The following is a 26,771-nucleotide window of genomic DNA, read 5'->3' as shown; positions in this document are numbered from 1 at the left end:
CAATAAGAAAATATTCACAGACTGAGCTCAACAAAATTTCCAGAAGTTGGAGAAAAACTTCTTTCATGGTTGAGGTTTGTCAAGAGGAGTCCTTGCACATGCAGCCTGGGGTTCTTGGTTGCCTGTAAATGCTTCTTCCCCAACGCCGTGAACGAACTCTGTGACCTTCATCGATCATCTTCGTCACCCTGTCCTTGAACTGATCCCAGCTGATAGTTTCATTCTCAGATAAAATCTTAGCAAACCTCTTCTTGTTCGGCCGCAATGTTGGTGCTTGGCCATCACCATGGTACACTCGATAACCAGAAACAAGTGAAGAGAGCTGGCTCCCGGAATCAGTCATGGCGAAAGACATCTGAAGTTGCACATGCAATGAAATCTAATGCTGCTAACTGCATGGAAATATAATAGTTTGTATCAAGATTACTATCAAGAGTGTAGTATGGATTTGAAATGCTTCAAGTGGAACTCACTCTTGAAGAAAAATTTCTAAAAGGTGCAAGTTCACTTGGAGTAAGGAGATCTTCTTTTGTGACCAAATTTGGATAGAGTTTGGTGAATGGAAGCATTCTTGATTGACCACCATAGATATGAGAACCGGCAAGATAGATGTAAGTCCTACTTTTAAAGCCGAGGGCGGAGAGCATCAGTGCCGCTTCCTCTGGTGTCAATGGGCATCTTCCCAACATTCTCAATTCTGATGGTGATATTGATCTGAGAAAATACTTGTATTTTAGCATGAAAACAAGCGAATGAATGCTTCATGGTAGATAACATTTGTATGAGAAACTTACTCATTTTTCATTCTCATCACAAGTGTGGGAAAATGAATCTCCCTGTATGCTTGTAACTCATTCCACTCCTTTTCCCCTCCGCCGAAATCACATTGTGAGTATGCCACCATATCTGTTTCAAACCTCATATGCAATGCTAGATACTTGAATGACCCTTGTGATGATGTATCAAGATTGGTTGTTGGAGCTTTAGGCATATGATCTCCAAGAAGTTGTGCATCTAGTTTACTCACCATTGAGTTGTGCCTTCTTATTCTTTGGACCAATAAAGAGCCAACTTCTTGGATTTGAGGCACAAATTTTAATGCATGAAAATTGCATTTGCATCTTAACCTCTGCAAAACAAGAGTACAATCATTTGCCTCTGATCATCCAGCGTATGACTTATTTGACAGTAATCAAATGGAGTCTTTTGTGAACCCCCAAAAATTGTACAATGATGAGTGGTGTAAATGCAGATGGAAAATTCTGCTGAAGAACTCACAAACAGTATTTCTGATGGACATAAGGATGGACCTTAAACTATATCTTTGATTCAAAATAATGAAGAACGTTTTGAATGAAATAACAGGACATGGGAATCAAAATGAAAATTAATTGTACCTGCAGTTTGTAAGGCAATGGATCAAATGCAAGCCGATTTCCAAATCCGAGGAAATGAACAACTCCATTTCTTCTTAGAACAGGAAGCGCTATTTTGACAAAATCTATAGGCTTTGACTCTTTCATTATGTCCATGTCTGTAAACTGAGCAAGGAAATAAAAGGCATAAATAACTAATCAGTAACATATCTCTATCTAGCTATTAGAAGGATAGGGAACCAGTAAGAGCTTACTTGACTACCAATTGCTTCAATATCAAGTGAGTTTAGATGAGAAGGCAGCTCTTTCACAATACGCACATCATCCTTCAAAAGATTTATGAAATAATCTTCTTGGTAAATATCACCAAATTGGCTGCACTACAATCAAATCAGAGCGCATGAATCACTAAAGGAGGAGAAAACTCTCAAAGAAATATTGTATCTACATTACTGGATCATAAACTGGCTTTGCAATTTTTGACTCATTTCAATACAAAATAAACTTTCTTGTTCTTCCACAGGGAGTTCATAAATTGAACCATGGTTTCATATCAGAAGTCAAAATTGAACAGTGCATTCCATGCAGTAATGGAAACCTCCTTAAGCAAAGGCAATATAAATTCCATAATGGAACCAAAATTTATCAGCTACGATTTCTATCAGATACTATGTAGTGCAAAATTCAAGTGCTGAAATTTCTTAAGTCTTTAAAAAGAGTTTCATGTTGTATGAATTGAAAATTTTAGCAAATACTTGTGAAAATATTACATCACAAAGAAGAATTCAATGCAAATTATACATACTGAGAGATGGCATGGATCCCAACAAAAAATATTATAAAATTGATTTTAGATCACTAGAAAAGTTATCGAACCTACTATCCTTCCATACACTGCTGTAAAGAAATTTAGGGAGAACAAGGGTTGCATTGAGAAGAACAGCAACAGCAACGGCATTGCACACCTGTAATAAACAACTTCGTCAGATAACCTGCCCATACATACAGTCAACTAGTCAAGAAAAATATTGAAAATCTCAGGTAATTAAAGGAGGTGATGGTGACATAAATCATTTCAGAATATGCAATTAACTTAGTTCACGAGTTTTTCTAAACTTCAGAAGGCGAGCAGTAGACTATAATTGTGAAATAACTGCTTCAGAAGAAGCAGCATTCATGCAAAACCTTCTCCAAACAGTTTAAAATAGACAACCATTGAAATTTAGGACCATTTCAAGTTAACTCTTTTCTTTTTTTTGGGAAGTTGGAAATAATAATATAGTTAAATGATTGCTTACTGCAACTCGTTGTTGGTTTAGTCCTCCATTGGCGCTCACCAATATAAAACCAGTGTGATTAACAGCCTGCCCTGATTCAAGAAACAGATTATGATTATAGAAGATAAACAGTCAACAATGCACAATTCCAAATAAACTGAATGACATTACCAACTTATTGTCTTACCTTGATATAGTGAGTTAGTTTTGTTAGCACAAGGTTTCCACCTAGATGCTTGCCCTGGCTGGTTCCTCCCATAGCAGATTCTCATCATTCTGTACTTCATTCTGCTGAGAAATCATATACCATAATTTATCATGATGTTGGCACAACTAGAAAAGTAAGCACTCATTATAATATGAGGCAAACCATTAAAAGAGCTTTATCAGCCAAGTTGTCTAGCCGTCTGTACATCATTTTTGCCTTTGTTTTCTCAACAATGTATCCTCTCCCTCCATCCTTCAAGAAAAAAATTGTCAGACAAACTCATCAAGCTCACAGCAATGTAAGCTCTCATAGTTCTACAATTTAACCATCAATCCCATGAAAAAGAGTGAATTTTCTATATTCTCTAAAACAAGATTCATATTTTTAATGCTATTGGTACAATGGAAAGAAATCACAAACAAAACAATCAAAAGATATACCAGGTCAATTCTCAATTTCAATACAACTATTGTCTCCTATTGTTCTCCTTTCTTCCTTGTTTACAATCATAGCATTCATCCACCAAAAATTCCTTTATTATATATATCTATATATATGTGTGTGTGTGTGTGCACGAGCGGGGGCATGTGTGAAAAGAAATTATAAGAAACTGTACAGCCACAATCTTCCACACAACTTGATAGCAACCTTTTCCACCTAATCCAAGCTTCTATTCACCACGATGATTCCCAAACTAGTAATGTTTGTATGTTATAACCAATACTCATCTATGCATGTCACCCACGCAGATTCTGTTTCTCAATCATATTACAAGTTCACCCTTTTCAACTGCATAAGTAATCCTAATGAATTTGAATGTACTCATGAGTTATGACATGCATTCAGTATTCAGTAAGAAAACCTATAATAAGGAAATCTGAAACATCAGTTAACATTTCTAATCACCTGCAATACATTCCATTTAAAAATGCCACTCATCATCATGAAAAAACCACATTCAAGTCACAATGTAGACATAGGAAACCAATCAAACAATTAATAGGCATACCTCAAACCCCATAGTTTTTCTAGAAGGCCCAGCACTCCGAGCACTAAGATGATGGATCACACTAAGCATCAAAGAATCAAGCACAAAAAAGGAAGTCATCAATCCAAGAACAAAACCAAGCATCCTCAAATGCTTCCATATCACCATATGCCGCTTTCCGCACTCTAATCCCTTGGCTGCTGCACCACAGTAACCACCATCACTCTTCAAACCATGAGCAAGAACTGATTTTTCCGGCAAAGAACAAACATTAGAATGCCTCCCATAACGATTCTTCTTCAAAGAAGAAGGCATGATTTTCACATTACCCACCACCATCCCAAATTCCCAATTGATACTAAGAAAGGAACCACTTTTCATTTAAGAACAAATCATTCACCTACCAATCTAACCACTCAAAAGGCATGGATTTCTAATACTGTTTTCTATGGATTTCTTGAGAGATTGGAACAGAGAAAACGTAAATTGAAAGGGAGGGAGTACTGACCTGCCAACGAATTGGGAGAGCGATCGCATTCCAATCTGGAGCTCACCAAACGGCGTTGAAGTTCGATGATTTCTAAAGGTTTTTCATCTCCGAATGCAGAGAGGGTGTCGTCTGTTCTAAGAAAAGAGAGCGCGAGACCCGCGAAGTGAGCGAATCATGGCACGTTAGTTGAGACTGTTGACATATTTATATATATATATATATATATAGAATTTTAAATAATATGTATATTTATATTTTTAAACAAATAAAAATATTAATGGGAAATTATCTAAGTAGGAGTTCCTTAAACTTCCTTTCAAGTAGTTTAGTTGCATTTGGTGCAAAAATATATATATATATATATATATAAATTTTATATAAAAATATTGTCTTTTTGCAGAATATATATTTTAAAATATGGATAAGTAACGTGTCAGTGGATAAGTTAATATCTTATGCAAGCTGAGGAGTGTTTGTTTGGTTAAATATGAACACTTATGCTGGAGATCTGATATCAAGATACCATATAATTTTTTTTTATAAAGGCCACTAACGATTGTCTTTTAAATGGGTGTCAAATGATAGAAAAATATAGTGATGCACTAGTTATGATACCTCAACAATCTTTTAAGAATTTATTAACTCATCTATAAGATAATATAAATTTATCATTTGACTATATACAATCTTTTTAAAAAAAATTGCTGAGTCAACAGCAAATATGTTGTTTTGATAGCTGAACTAACGGATGGTTTGGATTAAATAAATAAAACAAATTTGAAGTTTAATTGGAGCAAATAAAAAAAAATTTCACCAATCTGGGGTTATTTATGCAAATTTCCAAAAGTGATAACCTCATTCGGGGCATTTTCGTCTTTTTGACCTGCATAAACCCTCTTCCTGAACCCTTCCCCTACATTTGGTTCGCGGCCTCCGCTTCACACGCTTATGGCGCGCCTGGAACTCCTCTTCTCTCATGGCCGTCGCCATCTCTCGGCTCCGAAACCCCCATTTCTAGGGTTTCTCCGCTTCTTCTCCTCCGACTCGTCCACTGTGATCAAGCCAATCTCCTACCCCGTTAAGCCGCAAGAGTCCTCGTCCTCTGATGCGCCCTCTCAAACTCCGGCACCTCAACCAGAATCTGATTCTTCTAGTGCTCGACCGGAAGCTACGGTGCCGGATTCTTCCTCGGAGCAGCCGATACCGCGGCCATGGACCCGTGCGGATGCTCGGTTCGTGAAGGATGCGCCGAGGATCTCCCCGGTATCGTACCCTACGAAGGTGGCGCCGTTACCTGAGGATAGAACTTCGGAGGCTACGGAGGGTGGGGATGATGCGCTGAAGAGAGAGGCCAGGGAGATTGAGAGCAATGAGCGGGTGAAGAGTTATTTTAGGGTGCAAGCGGAAGAGGTTATCCCATTTCCGACTCTGATCAAGCAGGAGAAGCGGCCGCAGAAGCTACCAATGGATCTCGGGGAGGCCATCAGGGAAATGAAGGTTGGATTTTGTTAGCTGGCTATCGTTTTTCGTGGGATTATATGAATTGTTTACTATTGGTTTTCGTTATTTTTAGCTCTGTAACTAATTTTGGAAAGCAAAATTCAGAAAGTCGTCTTTTTTATGGGTGGCATTGGATAGGAATTATTGTTTGATGCTTAGAAGAACATTGAAGCTTTTTTATTCCTGTACGGTTGATAAATTTCGAAGGAAAGTTGTTCTATGATGCTAAGAATGCACGGCAGTCAGAGTTAAAGAAGTTTAGCTGGTAAATGTGGTTTAATGGGGCCTAATATTTTAGATATTGAGCTGTTGGTGAAATATAAGCTATTCATGCCTCTGTTATAGATCTGAGCTCCTCAATCTATAATATCTTAAGGTTTCTCTGTTAAATGCAATGCTAAGGCATTCTTATTTGCAAAGATGATGAACCTTTACCAAAGATTGTAGCAAAGTTAATTGTACTAGTAGATAACAACAGTCAAATATTTTTTTATCTTGTGACACTCAACCTTTATATGACTTCTTTTCTTAAATTTGTCCTAATTGAGTGTAGTAGAATTGTTGTTTTGTATTACCTTGAGGAACTAATTAGGCTGATCTTCTATCTGCCAGCTGGTGTGTAGTTTTGCAAGTTATAAGTTTCAAAAGGTTATATTGAATAAGATTCGAACATCAGATCTGAAGGGTTCACATCATAATTGTATGTTTGTTGTGCTTCACTGGAAACTTTCTCAACTTCTGCTACTGCCATATAAGGTGGGATAGGACAGGATGATAAAAATTAGGCAAAACATGATTGTTTGTTCCAAACATCTTAAATACAGGAAAGGAATGTAGTTAAACCTTTTCTTTGATACTTGTTGATTATCTAGCGATTTTTGAGTTTCTCTATGGGAGATAACTCCAAACTCATCAATGTTCTATGTTAAAAGGCATGTGGCTTACATCCTTCTTAATCATTTGATGCCAATAATCTTTTAGATTCCTTACTGAGGATATTCTGAACCTAACTCCATAAACCTATTGATTCTTTTCTCCTTCATCTTTAAAACAAAATTTTTGGTGCTTTCTAAAATTAGGTAGCTGTCCAACAAAGTTATGGTGGACACAAAATGTCCACTTCACTGTTATTTCATAGCTTATATTAGGAGTTTAAGTTGTGGTTTTAGATTATGTGCTCATGAAAGTTCCGTACACTGTCAATACCAGTTATTATTTAGGGGCATTACTATCTCAACTTTAACACAACTGGGATATTTGTTAAGCGCTTGTTCATCTTATTGTTTCCCTTTGCTTTGCATTAACACATCAGAATTTGTTAGTTTTTTACTTCATAATTGCATAGTCCCTCATCAGGATATCCTACCAATATTTGTTTCCTTGCTGGTTTGTTAATTATGAATTTTTTCAGGCTAGTACAACTACGAAAAAGCGTAATTTCCTTGAAACTGTTGAAGCCCATGTGAACCTTGGTGTGGATCCGCGTCGAGGAGATCAGGTTCAATTTGCACTTTGTTTTCTGGTTTTAGTTGCTTATGCATATTATTTTTTTCTTTTTATTGAAAATGTGGACCAACTTATATACATATATATATATATATATATATATACTCTGTATAGCATTCCTTGAGTTCCTGACTGCTCATTTGAAGCGAGTGTCTCACCGACTTCTGTACATTTTTTTTGGCATATTGCTTATTAATATTAATGATAACTTTGGCATGGTTTTAGGTTCTAACTATTTTTTTCTTAATAACTTGTCTTATTTCTTTTATTATGATTAATTTTAATCGAGTGGAAGAATATTGACCAAGATAAACATTTTGTGATTTCTTGAGGAAGATTAGTTTAAATTACAAAAGTATACTTTTTAGTATGTGTTTTGCATGTTATTAGCTCACTTTTTCAACCAGATAATCACTAAACATTACCTCTACAACCTTGCAGATGGTACGGGGTGCTCTAACTCTTCCTCATGGCTCTGGGAAGGTATTAAAAGATCTATGTACCAGCCTTTTGTGGATAAACAATGGCCAATTGTAAGTCCTATTTGTTACTGACACTTAGTAAATTTTTAGACTGTCAGGGTTGCTGTATTTGCTGAAGGTGCTGCAGCGGAGGAAGCAAAAGCTGCAGGTGCTGATATAGTTGGTGGTGATGAACTCATTGAGGAAATAAAAACTGGTAATTCAAAATTTTCATCTATATTCATTTCCATCCTCCATGTGTCATTCCTGAAGGAATTAATTGATGAGATATTTTTTGGTGCTTTAATGTATAGGTGGACAGATCCAAATTGCCAATACTTGTGTTAATTCAAACAGGGAAAATTATAAAGGATTTTTTTTTTAATTTTTAATTATTTAATGTATTACTACATATCTATATTATCTTATATTGGTTGATAGAACAACACTTTCTCCTTCCTTTTAAATTTTGTAGCTTCTTGATTCTTGATTGTCCTCCTATGTTCATGTGTTCATGTGAAACCGTCCAACCATACTTGTTGGTTAGAAACCGGATAATTGTGTCAGCCTTAGACATAATGCAGATGATTGCTGTGTATGGAAGGTTGCTAGTGCATCTGTAAGTTCCAAATCGCCCTGTTATTGGAGCAGAATAAAAACTTTATATGTTTTCTGCTATTTAAGAGGATTTATTCACCTTTACTTGCTTTGTGTTAAGCATAAATCACTCTACCTTCATTGTGTAGGAGGTGGCAAGATTAACTTTGATAAGTGCATAGCAACGCCTATGTTCATGCCTCGCCTTTCCAAGGTATATGGATATTTGAAATATTCTGCTGTGGTGCCAGTTACATGTGTGGTTATTTTGTATGATCATGCTTATGGGTTTCTTTTGAACAGATAGCTAGGATTCTTGGTCCCTCGTGGTTTAATGCCAAATCCCAAAGTGAGTTTCTTCCTTTATCAATTTGATATGATATACTTTCATGCGTTATTTTAATTAGATAATCCATGTTTCTGCAGCTAGGGTCTGTGACCAGTAATGTTTCTATTGCAGTAAAAGAAGCCAAGAGTGGTCGCATTGATTTCAAAATTGATAAAACTGCTATCATACATGTTGGGCTTGGGAAGGTATGTTACTCTGGTGTTTCTTTATCATGCATGAAAAATAGTATGTGACTAATAGGGCTTGGGAAGGCATGTTACTCTGGAGTTTATCTAATCATATATCTACTTCAATTTTGATTGAGCAGATAAGATTCAATGTTGAAGGAGAACTTGATATTGAACATTTTCCTGCCCACAATGTAGTTTGACATATCTCTTTGTGCAGGTTAACTTCTCAGATGAGGCCTTACGGGAAAATATTGGAGCTTTTGTGAATGCTCTTTTGCTGGCAAAACCTGTTGGCCTGAAGAAGAGTAAGTAGCTGCATAATTTGTAACACAAAGTTGCGATTTTATGTTTATATGAGCATAGTACAGTGATGCGTTGTTCAAAAGCACAGCACACTGATACTAGGACACATTATTCTGTCATTGAAAACTAGTGAAAACAGCCTTCCAATATTCTAAATATAATATCCAACTTGTTGGTCAACTCTATTCAGTTTTGTGACCAACTACTTTTGATGTTTGGTTTTGCAGCTTCCAAATATGCTGGGTATGTGAAAAACTTCACATTAAGCAGCACGGTAAGCATTTTACTGCCTCTGTGGATTTTGTCATGCTCTAGAAACAACATCCAAGGTTTAGAGAGAAGACCTTGCATAACATAATTAGACAAGTGATCAATCATCTCTCTTTTTATGATCGCATGATTTACACAATAAAATTTTCAAATCATATATTTAGATAGACCATGGAAAAATCATGGTTTCCTTTCTGGTGAGTGATCTTCTTTTGCCATTGTGTTCATCTGAGCTGCTCATTTTTATTCACATGTAGATTAACTGCATTGATTAGCGGACTGGAGTAGCAACCAGTGACCAATGATTAGTAGCATTTCTTTAGCATCTCTAGCACAGCAATAGATTAACACTAGGAAAACTAAATTATACATGTTCCATGCGTATTAGTACAGTGATTCATAGTTAGCAGCATGGCATGTAATATGCTTTCGATCATTTGGTTGATTGGCAGTCCATTCTTTTTATTCCAAATCTTAAATCATCCATTTTTACATCTTATTAATTTATGCATTTAATCTACTGAGCTTTGATCATGCCGATGCAGATGGGCCCTGGTTTCCCTGTCTCGATACAATCTTTATCTGTCGCCGCTGATAACTACGTCAAACTACAAGTCAAGTGATATTCTGTTATTATCCAGACCTGGGAAACTCAGAACCGTATGATGCAGCAATTCTAATATATTTTCCTTAGTAGCTCACAACGCCCGTCTCGCGGGTAATCGACATTACAAAGAAGACATTCTATTAAACCCGGGAGGCATGCAGGCAGGGTCTAATTATCATTTATCAATTACAATGCAAAGTTGGTGGCCTCTAATGTCTCATAAAAATACAAACTTTTGTCACCATTCAGTATTGCTGGAAATTTTTTTTAGGTGCTACTCTACATATGAAAATTGTGAATGTTGAACGTTTGAATGAGAGCCTGATGTGTTCTTATTTATGTACCAATAAACAAATTCAAACTAAACAGAATGGAGGTCATGTCACAGGGCAGACATCCAATAATTTTGTCGGTGTTTTAGGTTTTTTTTTTTTTTTGAATATTGGAAATTAAAACTTGTTTGAGTGCTTCACGGGTCCCTTTCTGGTACAAAGTCAAGTCAAAATGAGTCAAAAGTCAAACGATCAAGACGACCAGCATCAAGGGCCGGACCACTATTATTCATGCAAGACGTACTCTAGCCATGAATCCACCGTACAATTACCTCAAGATATGAACTTTGTCCGAATCTTGATGCACTGGGTTTTTATTTCCCACTTTCTTCTCTCTTTTCTCTGAACTCCCGACCAATGACTATGATTTCCCTTTGAACTCCCGCCCTTGCACTCAAATCCCCAGTAGTCCCAATCTAGGGTTAGGGTTACGATTAGCTTTTCTCCGATGGACGGCGAGGAGCGCCGGCAGGAGCGCATCACACTGGCTGTTATCTCCACCCTCGCCGGCCTCGCTCTTGTGTCACTCTTCGTTGCTTTCGCTTACTACTGCCACATTCGCTCCAAGCTCTCCCGCCTCCGCCGCCGGAACGACCATGGCTGCAGTTGCTGGCTTTGTTCCACTCTCTCTGTTGATTTGCTTGGTTTTCTAGAGTGTTCTTGTTTATTTGGTTGCTGATCCTTTTCTTGATTCAGAGAATGGGAATGCTGAGAAGATGGAGCATGGGAATGGGTCCGTCGGCGGCGGAGGAGGTGAAGAGGTGCAAGTGGTGGTGGGAGAGAAGGCGGGTGTGCAGGTTTTCAGCTACAAGCAGCTCCATTCGGCCACGGGTGGGTTTGGGAAAGGTAATGTCGTCGGGCATGGTAGCTTTCGGATCGGTGTACAGAGGAGTCTTGCCTGATGGACGGAAGATCGCGGTCAAGCTTATGGATCGAGCTGGGAAGCAGGGCGAAGAGGAGTTCAAGATGGAGGTTTTTCTCTTTTACTTTTTTTTTTATTTTGGTTGGTGATTTGCTCCAGTATTCGTAGTTTGTGGAATTTGATTGCTCCTGCTTGTGTAGGTGGAGTTGTTGACCAGGTTGAGGTCCCCGTATTTGCTTGGATTGATTGGCTATTGCTCGGATGGGAGTCATAGGCTGTTGGTGTATGAGTTCATGGCCAATGGTGGTTTGCAGGAGCACCTCTATCCTACTGGAGGTAATGCGTAGTTTGAAACTCTCCTTCTTGCTTTCATTTTTGATTGTTGAGATTTTATGAAGCCCGTTTGTGAGATGTCCATTTCTGTTGGTTGTTTACAGATGTTACTGCCGTAGTTTTGTTGGACTTGTATGGGGTGTTGAGTATTCTGCTCTGGTGTTGTATTACAACGCATCTAATCTTTTTTTTTGACTTACAGGATTACTTTGTCATTTTCTAGTATTTGATTCCGGGTCAGTCTATTTATTTGCAATTCTGTGGTTTGTCTTTTTGTGTCTCATCATGTTTTTGTTGCCATTAATAAAAAGCAATCCTTATTTTCTTTCTTATCCATGTTGTGTTGTAACTGGAAGAATGTAATTATAGTTAGTAACATTTCATGAGGTTATTATGTGTTTATATCTTCAAGTTGCCTATGATTGAGATTAATCGCTTGCTTAACATTTAAGAATGTGAAAAATATTTATCATAAATTAACTTTGCAATCTTATTATATAGGCAATATTTAATTTCATAATATGAAAGCCGTCTGTATTTTGTTGGGTCAAATTGCTGGATACCCTGACCTGTCCCCTCAAAGATGAGGAAATTAGACAAGAGTGAGAGCATTGAGAAGATTAACCTTTTGTATTTTAACTTTTCCTGTAGATGAAGTTTTGTTCCAATTTTCTACAAGAAAAGTGAGAAAAAATAAAACGTCTGGGCACTATGCATCTTTTCTTATGTCTGATTACGAGAATGGAATCCAGCAGAAAGGGAGATGTCAAACTTAGCAAAATTTACTTACTAAACTTGTACTCTAGTTTGGTAATAGTGTGTGGGCTTGGACTCAGGTCTGTACATCATCTATTAATCAGGTGAAACTTAAGAAAAGAAATGAGGCATTGAAATTGGATATGCTGATCTGTATTTGTAAGCAGTGTGGCTTCTTTCGGCCTGAGGATTGCTTGACATGAATAGAAGTCATCACATAACATAACAAATGCGGTGCGTAAGTTTTGCTTCTTGAATGAGACATGAATAGGCTACACCTTTCTAGACTGCCCTGTGAGATGGGATGAGCATTTCATAGTAGTGATTATTAGATGCTGTGCCTGGACAGAGATGTTATTTCATAGGTTTGATGTAAACTACACATTTCCCTGAACAATAAGTTCAGAAAATGTGATTAGGGGCTATTCTTTCCAAGTCAAATCTATGCCTCTTTCAGCCAACGATCACACTGGTCTATTGGTACATGGGTTGCCGATAGGGACTTTTCTGAAAGTGGCGAGTTGATTTTCGAGTGAGGCAGCATTTCAGGGAGATGTGAGTGGTGGTTGTGTGCAGGGTGGTCCCTAACGCGCACGTGCGCGGGCTCCCGCTCCCACGTGCTTTCATCGAGGCTTTGCACGCCCTCGACGATTCTAGCGGGTCCCCGCTCCTCTTGTCAAAAATCTATGCCTCTTCAATCAACATACTTTTGGTCCACTAAGCCATGATTTGTTGGTCCATTGTATTCTTTTCCATGTCATGTGATTGTCTATATTGGTGGCCAATTGTTGACCATCATGTTAGAGTTGCAAATTGCAATGAGGATGTGGATTTACATCTGCTAAGTCAAGGACTCAAACATGTCTTTTTCTCATGCTTACAGGACACATGTTCTCCATGAGCATGAATGCCATTTCCCAAGGGACAGATATAGTTTTATGTTTCCTGTTTTTTCAAGAAAGGTGCAGTTTCCACTTTCCAACTTGAAATACATCATTTGAGAATGTCATTCAAATCCAACATTGAATTGTTTCTTCTTTTTGAAACACAGCTTGTTAATTTCGTTTTGAATGATAAATGAGTGCTTTAAACTCTGTTAGTTGGTGTACCTCTGGTTCAAACCACTGAGGTCACTAACCTGATTTAGATCTTCAGGTTCTCGTGCTGGTGTTTCAAAGTTGGACTGGGAGACAAGAATGAAAATAGCTCTTGAAGCTGCAAAAGGTCTAGAATACCTGCATGAACATGTCAATCCACCTGTTATCCACAGAGACTTTAAGAGCAGCAACATCCTCCTAGACAAGAACTTCCATGCCAAAGTCTCAGATTTTGGCTTGGCCAAGCTTGGATCGGACAAAGCTGGAGGTCATGTTTCCACAAGAGTTTTAGGCACTCAAGGATATGTAGCCCCAGAGTAAATCCTAAACTTACTGCTTTTGTCACTCCCACAAAATTATCAAGCTTTTATACTGCAGTATCTGTAGGCAAAAATGTCTGATTTCCACTTTAATATTCAAAGATGATATGATATTCACAAGCTTTTATCGACCAGGTATGCATTGACTGGTCACTTGACAACGAAATCTGATGTTTATAGCTATGGAGTTGTCCTCTTGGAGCTGCTTACAGGTAGGGTTCCTGTAGACATGAAAAGGCCTCCTGGTGAAGGCGTTCTTGTATCTTGGGTGAGTGTCCACCTTCCTAACTGAATCAACAGAATTTCCCTTGTTATAGACTTTCTGTTTTTCTCGCCATTTTAGTTCTCACATTTGCTTAAACTTGTTAAAAATAAAATGAACAAGGCATATTGAACAATTTATGAAAATGCTAAAATCGAACTTCCATATTCCAAGCCCTTATTTCTCTAGAAAACATCTATTTTGCTGGTTGGATCTCTTGATCCATCATTATACTCCAGATACATCTAATATCCTTTTATTGTTTTGTTGCTACAAAAGGCTCTACCTCGGCTTACCGACAGAGAAAAGGTGGTCCAGATCATGGATCCAGCAATTGAAGGTCAGTATTCAATGAAGGATGTTGTTCAGGTGGCTGCCATTGCTGCCATGTGCGTCCAACCAGAAGCCGATTACAGGCCTCTTATGGCAGACGTTGTCCAGTCCCTGGTCCCACTAGTCAAGCACAAATCAACTGCCAAGATTGGCAGTTGCTCCAGCCTTCACTCTCCTAAACCTCCGGTAACACCTGAATGACAACCCTTTTACCATTTATCATTACCGGACAAGCCTTGTACTACATAAATATCTATCTGCAACTAATGCAAGACAAAGTGAAAGCGATTATGTAATGCCCATTCTGTGAACAATGCTTGGTTGTTTTTTCCCACTGATTTAGCTGATCTAGGACAAAGAAAACTTTGTGTTTTTTTTGGTGCAAGAACAAAGACATGGAAGTTAAGCCTGGAGGGCAGCAGCAACAAGGAAGCTCAGTGTCCAGTCTGCATCTGAAAATCCAGTAAGGCAGGCAGGCCAACCTGCTCCATGTGGACTCCTCTGGTTTCTCTTGTTATCTTGTTTGTTTGTCTCCCCTCCTAATCAATCTCTCACTGTTTCTTTGTACTTATTCAAGGGGGCAAGAGAGTTTGTCATTAAACTCAAGCTTGCAAACTCCTCCTCAAAAGATACGGTCTTCTCTAAACTCAATATAATTCATATTTTTATTCTGTGTTTTTGTTCAATGTGGGCAAATTATTGTTATTATTATTATTATTTAGTCACCGACATATTTCAAACCTTCAATGTGAGGTGTCTTCTGAAAAGCCAAGAAACTGACAGAACTAAACCTAGCTGATTCGGTTTTATTTTTTTTTTTTCTTATTAATTTGGTTTTTCTGTTTGATTTTGTAAAATTTAACTGGATTATTGCAAGGAACTATGTATATATTTTGTTTTTGTTTTTTTTAATTCTTTCAATGAATTATTAATTTCTTAATTTTTAAAATTTAATCTACTCCCGAACCCATCCAGAAACCCAACTACCAAAGCAAATAACAATGAACTCTAAAATCTAAATGCTTTTGATTTTAAAATGAATTGTAACCATCTCCGTTAGCTAGCACCAAAATAATAAACCAACCATCAAAACAAAATCTTTGTAATTTCCAAAAAAATATATATATATATATAGAGTACTATTTTAGATATCTCCAATGTGAGAGGGGGAAAAACATTCTGATATATATATATAAAAGAAATATGAAAATTCATGTAATAATAATAATAATAACAAAAAAAAGTACATTGTGTCATTAAAATAAGTAGTTTGTGAGCATTATCCGTTAATTCGGTTATTTTGGAGGATTAAGTAAGACAGCATCGACACAGCTAATCAATTTTGGGAAGTTGCTCGACAAAACGGGGGGGTCACCCTCCCACATGGCTTCGCTGCCCTTGCCTCCATTCCCCATCCCCAACTCCAACCCCAACCCCAACCCCAATCCTGATCTCCTTCTCCGCCATCCTCCGCCCGCCATGCCTGACACCCCCAATAAGGTCTTCTCTCTCTCTCTCTCTCTCCGTGTGTCTGATTTTTAACCCTATTTGCTTCAAATTGGGCTTTTTTTTTGTTGAATGATTTTGGTTTGATCTTGAGCCTGGAATCTGTGATTATATTTTCGATTTCTTTGTTTCTAGTTTTGTATTTGGGTTTTTTTTGGTTGCAAGAGGTGTGGGATTGTGGTTTGTGGAAAATATCGGGTTGATTGATTTTTATGGGTGTTGTGTAGGAAGTGTTAATGGTGGATGTGAATGAGTCGGTCACTGGCCATATCATCTCCACCACCATTGGTGGCAAGAATGGTGAGCCGAAGCAGGTGGGATGTGATTATAGGATTGTTTCGTCTCAGAAATTTAACGAAGAAAACGAAAAAAAAAGGTTTTTGATTGTTTGGTTGGTGTGATATAGAATTTCACTTACCGTGCAGACTGTTAGTTACATGGCGGAGCGTGTTGTGGGGACTGGGTCGTTTGGTATTGTCTTCCAGGTGCCACGACAATAGCTTCTAGTTTATGTTTTTTTCTTGATTGATTCCTGTTCGTTAGCTTAATTTTGGTTGATTGTCTCTAGGCGAAATGCTTGGAAACAGGAGAGACAGTTGCCATCAAGAAGGTGTTGCAGGACAAGCGATACAAGAATCGGGAATTGCAATTGATGAGATCGATGGACCACCCAAATGTCATCTCCCTGAAGCATTGTTTCTTCTCCACCACGAGCAGAGATGAGCTTTTTCTGAACCTTGTTATGGAGTATGTTCCTGAAACATTGTACCGGGTTCTGAAGCATTACAGCAACGCCAATCAAAGGATGCCACTAATTTATGTGAAGCTTTACACTTATCAGGTCAGTTTCTACCATTGCTATGTTGGCGTTGAATGCATTTTGTTGCAGTTAGCTTATTGACAGTGACATCCTCTTGCAGTTATTCAGAGGACTAGCTTATATTCATAATGCTCCTGGAGTTTGTCATAGAGATGTCAAGCCACAAAATGTTTTGGTATGGTTGTCCTTGGCCGCTGAATATTTCTGGATTTGTCATGTCCTGCTAAATTATTATTGTACTCTTCTTAATCTTCCAAGCGTATTGTACAGGTTGATCCACTTACTCATCAAGTGAAGCTGTGTGATTTTGGAAGTGCTAAAATTTTGGTAAGCTTACTGAACCTAACATCATCATGGGTGATTCATTTTGGCCATTGTGCTTGTTATGGTATTTCCATTTGTCTTGATCGTTATAAAAGAAATTCCTAAAGATGGCTATAAAACAGCAGTTAAAAGGAGGTGGTAGAAATTGGACGGCAATGAAAAGACGAAGAGAAATAATGGAAAATTGCTATTGTAACTTTTAGTTCAACACTAAATTAGTGTAGAGAGGTTTCTGTTGTAGAAAATATCATTTTGCTTGAATTCTAGAAGCTCTTCAGTTTTGATTTTCCCGCGTCAACATGATTTTGTTCTAAGTTGGTATATATTTATATGACATGGTAAAAACATCAGGTCAACGGTGAAGCGAATATATCATACATTTGTTCTCGTTATTACCGTGCTCCTGAGCTAATATTTGGTGCATTTGAATATACCACATCAATTGACATATGGTCAGCCGGTTGTGTTCTTGCTGAACTGCTTCTTGGCCAGGTCGGTCTTTACTCTCTGGTCTCATCTCTTTTTATTTTTATTTTATTTTATTTTTTTCAAGTATTTCAAGGCTACTATTTTTAAAAAACATGTCTCATGTCTTTGTACTTCTGTTCGGTCCTTAGCCGTTGTTTCCAGGTGAAAATTCTGTGGACCAGCTTGTTGAGATAATCAAGGTATTGTACTTAATGTTGTTGCCTTGAGCATTCTTTGGATTTAACATGAATGAGATATTAAATAGGCACTTCCTTATAGGTTCTTGGTACTCCAACTCGAGAGGAAATCCGGTGCATGAACCCAAGCTACACTGATTTTAGGTTCCCACAGATAAAAGCTCATCCCTGGCACAAGGTTGGAGTCTTGAACCACTTCAAGTCATGTCATTGGAATCTGTTGCCTCACATTAAGTACATATGCTTGGTCATAATCATGAGATATAGGCAAAGAATCAAGCATGAGCATAGTGCATGCTGCTGCTTTTTTTTGTCTTCTTCTTTCTTGGCAGTGGCTAATAATAGATGCTCCAGTGTTTTTCTAGAGTTGTATTAGTTGACACCTAACCTTAGCTTGCTCTTTAAATAACATTATGGCTTATTGAAATATGTGATGATCTAACTTTTGGATATGAACTGGTGCTAGGGTCGCACCGTTTTAATTGCTGGGACTTCAATGACTTTTATTGCTACAGATTTTTCACAAACGAATGCCTCCAGAAGCAATTGACCTTGCATCACGCCTTCTACAATATTCCCCCAGTCTTCGTTGCACTGCAGTGAGTTTTTACATTTCCACATTCAAGTTACTAAACTAGCAGAACACAAGTCATTTAGTGTTCTGGTTAAGTTACACTTTCTGTGCAAAACCTGCTGTTTTGACATTTATTTATACTTCAAATCTAAGTTCCAATAAATTTGTATTTGAACTTTTGTTAGCTATAATATAACATGATTAAAACTTATATTTTCGTCCTTTTTTTTGCTGCTGAAATGAAAGAGTTAATAACATGTATTAGAATAAATATAGAAACTAACTAGTAACTACCATCTTTCTTTCATTGATCTTAGTATCAGAAATTCCCTCAGACATTTGGTGAATTTGTTACTTTCATATCAGTGAATGCCCTATCTAGATGTTTTCATTGCTGAAAATGGAGTTCCATCTTGTTAGGGATGAACATTATTTTTTATATATTGAGCTTTTTGCATTGCAGCTAGAAGCTTGTGCCCATCCTTTTTTTGACGAGTTACGAGAGCCAAATGTTCGATTGCCAAATGGTCGCCCTTTCCCTCCACTCTTTAACTTCAAGCAAGAGGTAAGCTCCTGATTCCTAATATCTCTTATTGTTGATATTAATGTAAATCAATATTATATGTTGGCTCAACATGCCCCACACTTGCATCTTGATTTCGAGAACATATACCTAACCAGATGTTTGGACAAAGTATCTGGATGAATTATGCTGGTAATCACTGGCGGGGAAAATTGCATGTATATCCTCTCTAATTTTTCAAAATTAGATGGATATCCTAGACAATACAAAAATTTGTATGTACAACCCTGCAGTCAAAATCAAAGTATTTTTTTATATATACATAAAAAAATGGCCTCGCCATTCTCTTTACCGTATTAACTTCTCTTTCTCTTCTTTTATTTGCCTCATCATTCTCTTTACCTTTAGTTTTGATGGAGCTTCTCTTTATCTTCTGCAGTTAGCTGGTGCTTCTCCAGAACTCATTGGTAAATTGATTCCCGAACACGTGAGACGACAATCAGGTTTGGTATCGTGAGTCCTTGAACTTCAAAATAACACCTGGCTTTCATTCTTATCTTGCAAAAGAATCAAACAAACCAAGGGTAGAGTTCCTACACCTCAAAAGTCCGAAAGCTTAGTATACCTACCCGACAAAAAGCCCAAGTTGCGTCTGCCGACTAATGGCTTCATGCAGATGTCCTCGGTTTGTTGTATAAAAGTCCAATGATTGAATTATAGTGTTTCTTATCCTGGAGAGTCAAGAATCCTCCTTAATCAAGCCTTGTATCATTTAATTTTGATCTATCTAGTGTCAGTATACCGTGGATATCGAGCTTGTTGTACTATGTAAATGTGCCTTACTAATTCAAAGTTTGAAATGATGAAGAAGGTTCATCTTCAGCTCTTTGTTTTGTAAAATGTATTTGAGTTATGCCTTAAATTTTACTCAATTGTTCATGTTATAGTTAAATGTGAACAATTCCAAGGTATGGATAAGCTTCTTGTAATTTTCTATGAAGGATAAGATGAAGATGAAGAGTAGTGTGTGTCTATACTTCCTGTTGTACAAATTGATGGAAAAATGAGTGATAGAAACACTGTTCATGATAAATATTTTTTTCATGAGTTTATGATAAAGGCAAAAAAAAAAAAAGGAACAAAAGATCATATGAAAGTGGTCCTCCAAGAAAGACTTGGTGGCACCCAAAATTCCATGCCAAAAGACTATTATTATGGAATGTATGATTGATAGCTTCATCCAAATTAACAGGTTTTATTCTATTAAGACCAAAAAAAAAAAATATCTCCACTGTCAATTGTAATTCTCCTTTTCAACTAATGGCTTAATTATTAGTCTATTAATACCATGTTGTTTTATGTTGGAGTGAAAAGTATCACCTGGTGGCACTAAATGTTTCAGTAATGTTTCAGTAAGTATATATTTGTAGTCATCACGTTTTTTTAGTAACGATGTGGTCACGAAACATTAGAGTCAGCACTTTCGTAGCTGATTCGTGTTTGAGGGTTATTTCAGTGAAAAGTCTGGGGTGGGCTAATTATAGAGCCATCCACGTCGGACGCCAACTCAGCACTTTCGCCGGAAACCGCCCCCAAACATGAAATTGTGGCCATGAGTGTGACCGGAGACAATTTTAGCGCGTCGTTCTGGCAAAAAACGTATCTCTGACGTTATAGTTCAAACGTTTAATGACCATGGGTGATCTTTACCCCCTTTATGCTCAGATGAAGATTCAATGCTAAAGACTTGTAGTATGTTTAAAAATATATCATTAGATAATAATCTTTCTCTAATGCGTGATTTACTCATATTTTAATTAAGAAAAAAAGAACCACTTTTATAAATCCAGATCAACCATTGGATAGCCCAATGGTATAACACCAAAGTATAAGAGGGAGGTCATCAGTTCAAATCTTTCCCCCGACAGTACTGTTCATACACTGTTCATCCGAAATTCTTATTCTATTCTCATAGTATACATACATTGTACATTCGGGTTCCAATACTGTTTGGTATTGTTTATATTTATATAAAAAGGGCGCTTGTCGTCTATTATTTAATAATAAAAAAAAACTTTACAAATCCAGTCACTTTACCGATCCACAATCCTTTAAACAAACTTATCAAGTAATTGAGTAGATCCACTACCAAATGTAAGCCTTTAGCAGAATACACGTCATAATATATAGCCTTCTAATGAGTAGATCCATTACCAATAGAAACTCTTTTTTTAAATAAATTTAAGGAAAAAAAAACAATATTAGCAATTTACCACGTCATAAGATGAAATCAATATTATATAAGAAACAAAAGAATAAAAAAGGACTAAATTAGCAACTATCTTAATGCATCATTCTATCTTCTCATCATGGTTATCTTTAATAAATGAATAGATTTTTTTTTAAAAAAATAAATAAATCACTAATAATTTATTGAAAAAGAAAAAAACGACTAGTACAGAATAAAATAAAAAATAAGAAACAAACTGAAAACTGGGATTAAAATAGGTAATAAAAAACAAACTGGAAACTGATATGTACATTTTTTTTCTGATCAATATTTTCTTTTTCTATATATATATATATATATATATTAAGTTGGATATTTAGAGATTAAGCCTACTATTCATAGAGACTTGAGTTAGGGGATTGATTTGTTATACTCTTCTTTAGGTGCTTGTAAGAACTCTCCTCTAATAGTAAATCTGATTGAAAATGCTTGATGGGTGATTTTACACTTTTTGTATTTGTAATATTTTTTTAATATTTGTAGATGATTTATTCAATTTTATTTTATTTTTAAATTAAATTATAAAAAAAATGGAGGTACCAAATGGCTTTTAACTCAGTGGGTATTTAGTTTCACTGTGAAAATTAAAAATTAGATATTTAAGGTTTTAATAGAAGGAATAGTGGTAAGTTCCCTGATTGTGAGTGTGCCCCTCACAACTGACTTTTCTTTATTTTATAAAAAATAAAATAAAATAAAAGAATTAGAGGCATATAAATCTAAAAGGAAGTTTAAAAGAAACAAGGTCCGTTAAGCAAGAGCATTCTCATCTTATTAGGCAGAAAAACTCTATTAAAAAAACTAAAATGAAGATATTTTACATAATTTTATTGATGAGAATTACTTTTTGCACAATGCAAGCAAGTGGAAAGCCTTTTTCATTCATGATATTATTATAAATAAGCCAAAAGAACCTAAAGTGTAGATATTTTTCCCACCAAATTGTTTCTAAACAAATGGCCAAATTCTTGTACAATTTTCATTCTCCTAAAAATCCAATTCCAATCCAAAGGAATCAATGACTCAATATCTACCTCATTCTCTTTATCCTTAACAATATATATTTATATATATATATATATATATATATATAACCATTCTTCTTTGTATTACTAAACCAATATAATAAACACAAGAGATACATCAAAGAAGCACAAGAGAAGATGTTGGAAGGCAAAGCATTGATCCAAGACACAGACATGCCTGCAAAGATGCAACTCCAAGCCATGTCTTCAGCCTCCGAAGCTCTCGATCTTTTCGATGTTTTCGACTGCAAGAGCATTGCAGCTCACATCAAGAAGGTCCTCACTTCTTCTACCAATGCATTTCATTCCTTCATTAATATTTTCTTTAATTTTTTTTTATTTTAATTATTATGATTTATTATTTCTGCAGGAGTTTGACATGATCTATGGACCTGGATGGCAGTGTGTTGTAGGCTCAAACTTTGGATGTTTTTTCACTCACACTCAGGGAACTTTCATTTATTTCTGTTTGGAAACTCTTTATTTTCTTATCTTCAAAGGAGCTTCATCAACTGAACAATCAGGACTTGTTGGATCTTAGAACAAGAAGAGAAGAAAACAGAGTTCCTTTAATATCTGTTTGATAATGTACAATTACAATAAATTTACTCTGTAAACTGTATAAATTCATAAGTGTGAAATAATATATAGAATTATCAGTTGTATGTTTGATTATCAGATTTTTATTTTATTTTATTTTTAAATGGTTTAATTGTTCTCAATTTGATTATAAATTTAATGTTCTCTGAAAGTGGCAGCATGAATCTTGGATGAAGTTCACAAGCATGGCACCAGATACCAACCAAAAAAGATGCAAACTAATAATTAAGTGTAGTTGTTGTTGGTTGGAGTTCTTTAGCAATATTCTCAACTTTTTCATATTCTCTGTGACTTGAATTTATTCAGTTAAAACTTGATTTGGTTTTATATTTTCAGAGCATCTTCTTCATTTATAAAAGAATTAGTCTAATATTAAAAAATTTATTCCAGGGTTAATTGTTCATCTAAATCACATAAAGTATTGAACCTCATCAACAAGATCAAACAAAATATAATCCACAACTTGACTGACAATTTGCTCTTCTTCATCTTGAAAACAACTCCATTTCTCCAAGCAAATGTTCCACTTAGCACTCAGTGTAATTCCATCTCTTTCTAACTTGTGACAACTTCCATTCAGCTTTTCAATCTCCACAATTATATTCTCCACCAAATTTTCAATCTTTGTTAATGCATGTCCTTTGTTTTCTTGCCAAACATCAAAATTAATCTCTTGGATTAATGATGTTTTACTGCTGTTCTTCAACAGTAATCCACATACTGTTCTTTGGATTACCTGAAATTAAAAATTAAATGAATGAGAAAAAAAAATAAAAATGGAATCATATAATTCAAGAACTCAGTTACATATATAATAAAAACAAACCTCTATGAATTCAAAACAAGATGCCATCACTGTGAGTAGTAATACTCTGACTAATGATCTGCATGACATGAGAATAGGAATAAGTTTTCATAATGTACAACATTGGATTTGAAGATGAGAGAAAGACAGAGAGACTTACAAATCTTGGTGCTGAGTTTTTGCAATGAAGTTCTCAATGAAGATTCATGCACTATAATGTTTCACATCATTTATATGAAACATTAATAAACAATGTGGAATTAAAGTTTGACTTGGTTTTAGATTTTGGAGTTTGCAATGCTTTTCAATCTTCTCTCCCTTGTGGTCTCCTTCCATAGTAAATAAATGTGTTATGTGTGTGTGCATGTATATATATATAGAATATAAAATGTTTCTTGTTCATTTTTGGATTGATATATTTGTCTGAATGACAGCATCCATTAAATTGTTCATCTTGTTTCTAAAGGTAAAGAATGAGAGTCTTTTTCAGTGATCACTAAACAAAACTGGCTTGATTTTGTCCTGATAAATAAAGAACTGGTCAGACTTTGAAACAAAGAATTATGTTTTAGGGATAAACCACAATTTGCACTTGTTTTATAGTTTACCATTTTTTTTTCCTTCCAATGAAGACGAGTCACCCCAGCACATCTCAACCATGCATTAAAAGAGAGTTAAACTCTCGACTTTGACCTCCTGTATGGGAGTCATGCGTCATAGTGGACACACAAGCCAAATCACACTCACTTTTTTCCAACTTTGTATTAGGGATAGACTTGCACTCTTGATTTCTTTTCATAGGAGTCAATTGTTTTACCACTGGAATATTTTTCCCAGTAGTGACAAATTATAGGTTCGATACATAATTTATTACCATTTTTTTAAAAATAAACTTGTTCTTAATTTTTTTAAATTTTTTTATGTCTTTGTATAGCCATTGAAATGTTGATGTTAAAGTTTTGAACCTATTTATTTGAAAAGTAGTTGAAAAGTATTCAAAAATCCACTTTGGGAGAAGATCCTCTCTATGTCTGGGGCCTTCTTATTTTTCTAGTTTTTTTTACTATTTTTTTAATATATTTGTGATTTATTAAAAAATAAAAAATAAAAAATAGAAATATAAGGGGTGAGTTTGAATGAGATTTATTATATACTTTTTTTAAAAAAGAACTTGTTTTAATCATATAGTAAAAATAAAAATGAATTTAAACTTTTGACGTCGGGCATGGATATTTTTTTTAGGAATAATAATAAAAGATATCTCAGTTCTTTGTCAATCGTGATTGTATTATAAACAAGAGTAAGATCAACATGCATATTTTTTTAAAAAAATATAATTTATTTCAACTTAATTATCCAAAAAAATTTGATTTTTTTTCACCAATAAAACAGAGAATTATAATTTTTTTTCCTGTATAATGGGACAATTTGTTATCTTAAATAAAAAAATAGTTTTTATAAAATATGATTTACTTTTATAAAAAATTAATTTACTCAATGAATATATAATAATTAACTAACAAAATACTAAATCATATTTTCACTCATTTTTGAAGAAAAGTATGTTCTTGAGGTGAAGAAAGCGAAGCCTGGAGAACTCAATTCTCACTATCAAAAAACTTAGAGTTTTTAGATTCTGCACAAGTGAAATTAGTTATCCTTAAAAACCAATATCTAAATATATGGTTTATCCATTTTTTTTAACAAAAAAATCCATTGACTTTTAACTCAACCAATAATCAAAATACACATGCTTAAAATACACGAATCAATTATCAAACCATCAAAGTACTTGTTTTTTTAAAAGACAATAAAATAAAATAAATAAGCAAAATAAAGATAGACGAGAAGTGAAAACTCTCCCAGTGATCTAATCATGGCATGCACCATTGTTCATTTATATGTCTTCCACTATTTTCCTGTGGATCCAAAGACAAAATTAGTAGGCCATTTGTGCAACATGATCATCACCAATCCCCAGTTGTTGAAAAAGTCTCAGCCAATAACCACAAATAACACAGAATAATAATATTAATTATTATTTTTTTTAAAAAAAAAAAAGTAAATAAAGCTCAACATGGTGTTCTACCACCAAAAAAATAGAAAACAAACTTTCTATTTTCAGCCACTCTCTACCACCCTCCTCACAAACATGCACCCCATGTTTCATATCATCAACATTGAAATAAATAAATAAATAAATAAAAACTAAAAATAAACAAGAAAAAGAGAGAAGAAGACCTACAACATTCCAACAAATCAAAATCCCACTTCCTAAGCACTCCTTGCAAAGTCTTGGGGAGCATTTGGAAGGAAAGGGAAGGCCTTCTTCTTCTTCTTCTTCTTCTCCTTCTTGTAATCATAGTGCAACTCAAGAAAGGAGGATGATATTGTTGCTTTGCTGCTTCTTTTAATGGCTCGCTCGTCGGAAAAAGGCGGTGCCGGAGACGGGCAACCCACAGGTACATATATATATATATATATATATATATATATATATAGTCATATATATCATGTCTGATATAAAAGGAATTCAATCTGGTTTCATTGTCATGTTTTTCATGTATATATATATATTAAACATGCATATGTTTTAGTTGGTGATTGTTGTTGGTGGGGGTGTGTTTGATTCAGAAATGGAGATGATGAAGGAGAGGTTTGCAAAGCTGCTTCTTGGGGAGGATATGTCTGGTGGTGGAAAAGGAGTTTCTTCAGCACTAGCTCTCTCCAATGCTATTACTAATCTTGCAGGTTTTTAAATAAAAAAAATAAAAAATTACTAATCACTTTCACTTCAATTTTGCATGCAAAAATGCAGAAAATTATACAAACATTCATTTGCTAATTACATAAAATATTATATTGATCAGCTTCTGTTTTTGGGGAGCAATGGAAATTGGAGCCAATGGCTGCTGAGAGGAAAGCAAGATGGAGAAGAGAAGTGGATTGGCTTTTATCAGTCACTGAACACATTGTAGAGTTTGTGGCTTCAAATCAAGTAGGAAAAGATGGAACAAACATGGAGGTCATTATATATATATAAGAAATTAACTCCTTCTTACATATTTCTTGTTTTTTCCCATTTTTCATCACATAAATTAATCTCAATATTTCTCATCTCACAGATTATGACTACTCAGCAAAGGAAAGATCTGCACATGAACATTCCGGCTTTGCGAAAACTCGATGCAATGCTTATTGTAATTAAGCAACACTCTATTATTGATTGAAATTGTTAAGAT

At 35.5% G+C, this 26,771-nt stretch overlaps 6 protein-coding genes across 7 annotated transcripts; 5 read left to right on the top strand and 1 right to left on the bottom strand.

Annotated features, from left to right (window-relative positions):
* Positions 1 to 53: 53 nt before the first annotated feature.
* LOC120253084 (O-fucosyltransferase 8) lies at positions 54 to 4,239 on the bottom strand. The gene is given in 12 exon segments (XM_039261358.1): positions 54 to 349; positions 351 to 392; positions 474 to 714; positions 795 to 1,129; positions 1,398 to 1,541; positions 1,631 to 1,751; positions 2,253 to 2,341; positions 2,675 to 2,745; positions 2,841 to 2,892; positions 2,894 to 2,944; positions 3,024 to 3,113; positions 3,871 to 4,239. Coding segments are annotated over 12 exon segments (1,866 nt in total). The 5' UTR covers positions 4,231 to 4,239; the 3' UTR covers positions 54 to 79.
* Positions 4,240 to 5,245: 1,006 nt separating this feature from the next.
* Positions 5,246 to 10,506, top strand: LOC120253226 (50S ribosomal protein L1-like). The gene is given in 11 exon segments (XM_039261551.1): positions 5,246 to 5,836; positions 7,251 to 7,337; positions 7,787 to 7,828; positions 7,918 to 8,023; positions 8,553 to 8,617; positions 8,707 to 8,724; positions 8,726 to 8,752; positions 8,830 to 8,937; positions 9,140 to 9,227; positions 9,453 to 9,499; positions 10,041 to 10,506. Coding segments are annotated over 11 exon segments (1,215 nt in total). The 5' UTR covers positions 5,246 to 5,287; the 3' UTR covers positions 10,119 to 10,506.
* A 259-nt stretch (positions 10,507 to 10,765) lies between these two features.
* Positions 10,766 to 15,068, top strand: LOC120253103 (probable serine/threonine-protein kinase PBL7). Its single transcript, XM_039261385.1, is given in 7 exon segments — positions 10,766 to 11,039; positions 11,131 to 11,300; positions 11,302 to 11,406; positions 11,497 to 11,632; positions 13,541 to 13,799; positions 13,938 to 14,070; positions 14,344 to 15,068. Coding segments are annotated over 7 exon segments (1,215 nt in total). The 5' UTR covers positions 10,766 to 10,882; the 3' UTR covers positions 14,599 to 15,068.
* Positions 15,069 to 15,751: 683 nt separating this feature from the next.
* LOC120253102 (shaggy-related protein kinase eta-like) lies at positions 15,752 to 19,695 on the top strand. 2 transcript variants are annotated; one of them, XM_039261383.1, is made up of 12 exons: positions 15,752 to 15,897; positions 16,131 to 16,217; positions 16,329 to 16,388; positions 16,472 to 16,744; positions 16,824 to 16,898; positions 16,994 to 17,050; positions 17,399 to 17,539; positions 17,665 to 17,715; positions 17,795 to 17,890; positions 18,228 to 18,311; positions 18,750 to 18,851; positions 19,249 to 19,695. In XM_039261383.1, exons 1-12 carry the CDS (start codon positions 15,781 to 15,783, stop codon positions 19,324 to 19,326), a joined length of 1,221 nt encoding a protein of 406 aa, XP_039117317.1. In that variant the 5' UTR covers positions 15,752 to 15,780; the 3' UTR covers positions 19,327 to 19,695. The 2 variants fall into 2 exon arrangements, with proteins under 2 accessions (XP_039117317.1, XP_039117318.1); XM_039261384.1 differs by lacking the exon at positions 19,249 to 19,695 and having other exon boundaries at positions 18,179 to 18,311.
* A 2,504-nt stretch (positions 19,696 to 22,199) lies between these two features.
* Positions 22,200 to 22,802, top strand: LOC120253174 (dynein light chain 1, cytoplasmic-like). Its single transcript, XM_039261493.1, has 2 exons — positions 22,200 to 22,400; positions 22,495 to 22,802. The coding sequence occupies exons 1-2, from the start codon at positions 22,263 to 22,265 to the stop codon at positions 22,663 to 22,665; spliced, it is 309 nt and encodes a 102-aa protein (XP_039117427.1). The 5' UTR covers positions 22,200 to 22,262; the 3' UTR covers positions 22,666 to 22,802.
* Positions 22,803 to 25,847: 3,045 nt separating this feature from the next.
* LOC120253198 (rop guanine nucleotide exchange factor 12-like) lies at positions 25,848 to 26,759 on the top strand. The gene is made up of 4 exons (XM_039261523.1): positions 25,848 to 25,991; positions 26,164 to 26,280; positions 26,400 to 26,554; positions 26,655 to 26,759. Exons 1-4 carry the CDS (start codon positions 25,943 to 25,945, stop codon positions 26,757 to 26,759), a joined length of 426 nt encoding a protein of 141 aa, XP_039117457.1. The 5' UTR covers positions 25,848 to 25,942.
* Positions 26,760 to 26,771: the final 12 nt, after the last annotated feature.

Source organism: Dioscorea cayenensis, chromosome 26, assembly GCF_009730915.1.
Source record: "Dioscorea cayenensis subsp. rotundata cultivar TDr96_F1 chromosome 26, TDr96_F1_v2_PseudoChromosome.rev07_lg8_w22 25.fasta, whole genome shotgun sequence".
Lineage (NCBI taxonomy): Eukaryota > Viridiplantae > Streptophyta > Magnoliopsida > Dioscoreales > Dioscoreaceae > Dioscorea > Dioscorea cayenensis.
This window is presented reverse-complemented; position numbering and strand designations above follow the sequence as displayed.

Bases quoted from the DNA above. Each gene is read 5' to 3' on its own strand.
- LOC120253174 (XM_039261493.1), top strand. From the start codon at position 22,263: ATGTTGGAAGGCAAAGCATTGATCCAAGACACAGACATGCCTGCAAAG. The intron at 22,401-22,494 runs GTCCTCACTTCT...TTATTTCTGCAG, and splicing joins TTGCAGCTCACATCAAGAAG to GAGTTTGACATGATCTATGG.
- LOC120253102 (XM_039261383.1), top strand. From the start codon at position 15,781: ATGGCTTCGCTGCCCTTGCCTCCATTCCCCATCCCCAACTCCAACCCC. The intron at 17,540-17,664 runs GTCGGTCTTTAC...TTCGGTCCTTAG, and splicing joins CTGAACTGCTTCTTGGCCAG to CCGTTGTTTCCAGGTGAAAA. The intron at 17,716-17,794 runs GTATTGTACTTA...ACTTCCTTATAG, and splicing joins AGCTTGTTGAGATAATCAAG to GTTCTTGGTACTCCAACTCG.
- LOC120253198 (XM_039261523.1), top strand. From the start codon at position 25,943: ATGGCTCGCTCGTCGGAAAAAGGCGGTGCCGGAGACGGGCAACCCACA. The intron at 26,281-26,399 runs GTTTTTAAATAA...TATATTGATCAG, and splicing joins TGCTATTACTAATCTTGCAG to CTTCTGTTTTTGGGGAGCAA. The intron at 26,555-26,654 runs GTCATTATATAT...CTCATCTCACAG, and splicing joins AAGATGGAACAAACATGGAG to ATTATGACTACTCAGCAAAG.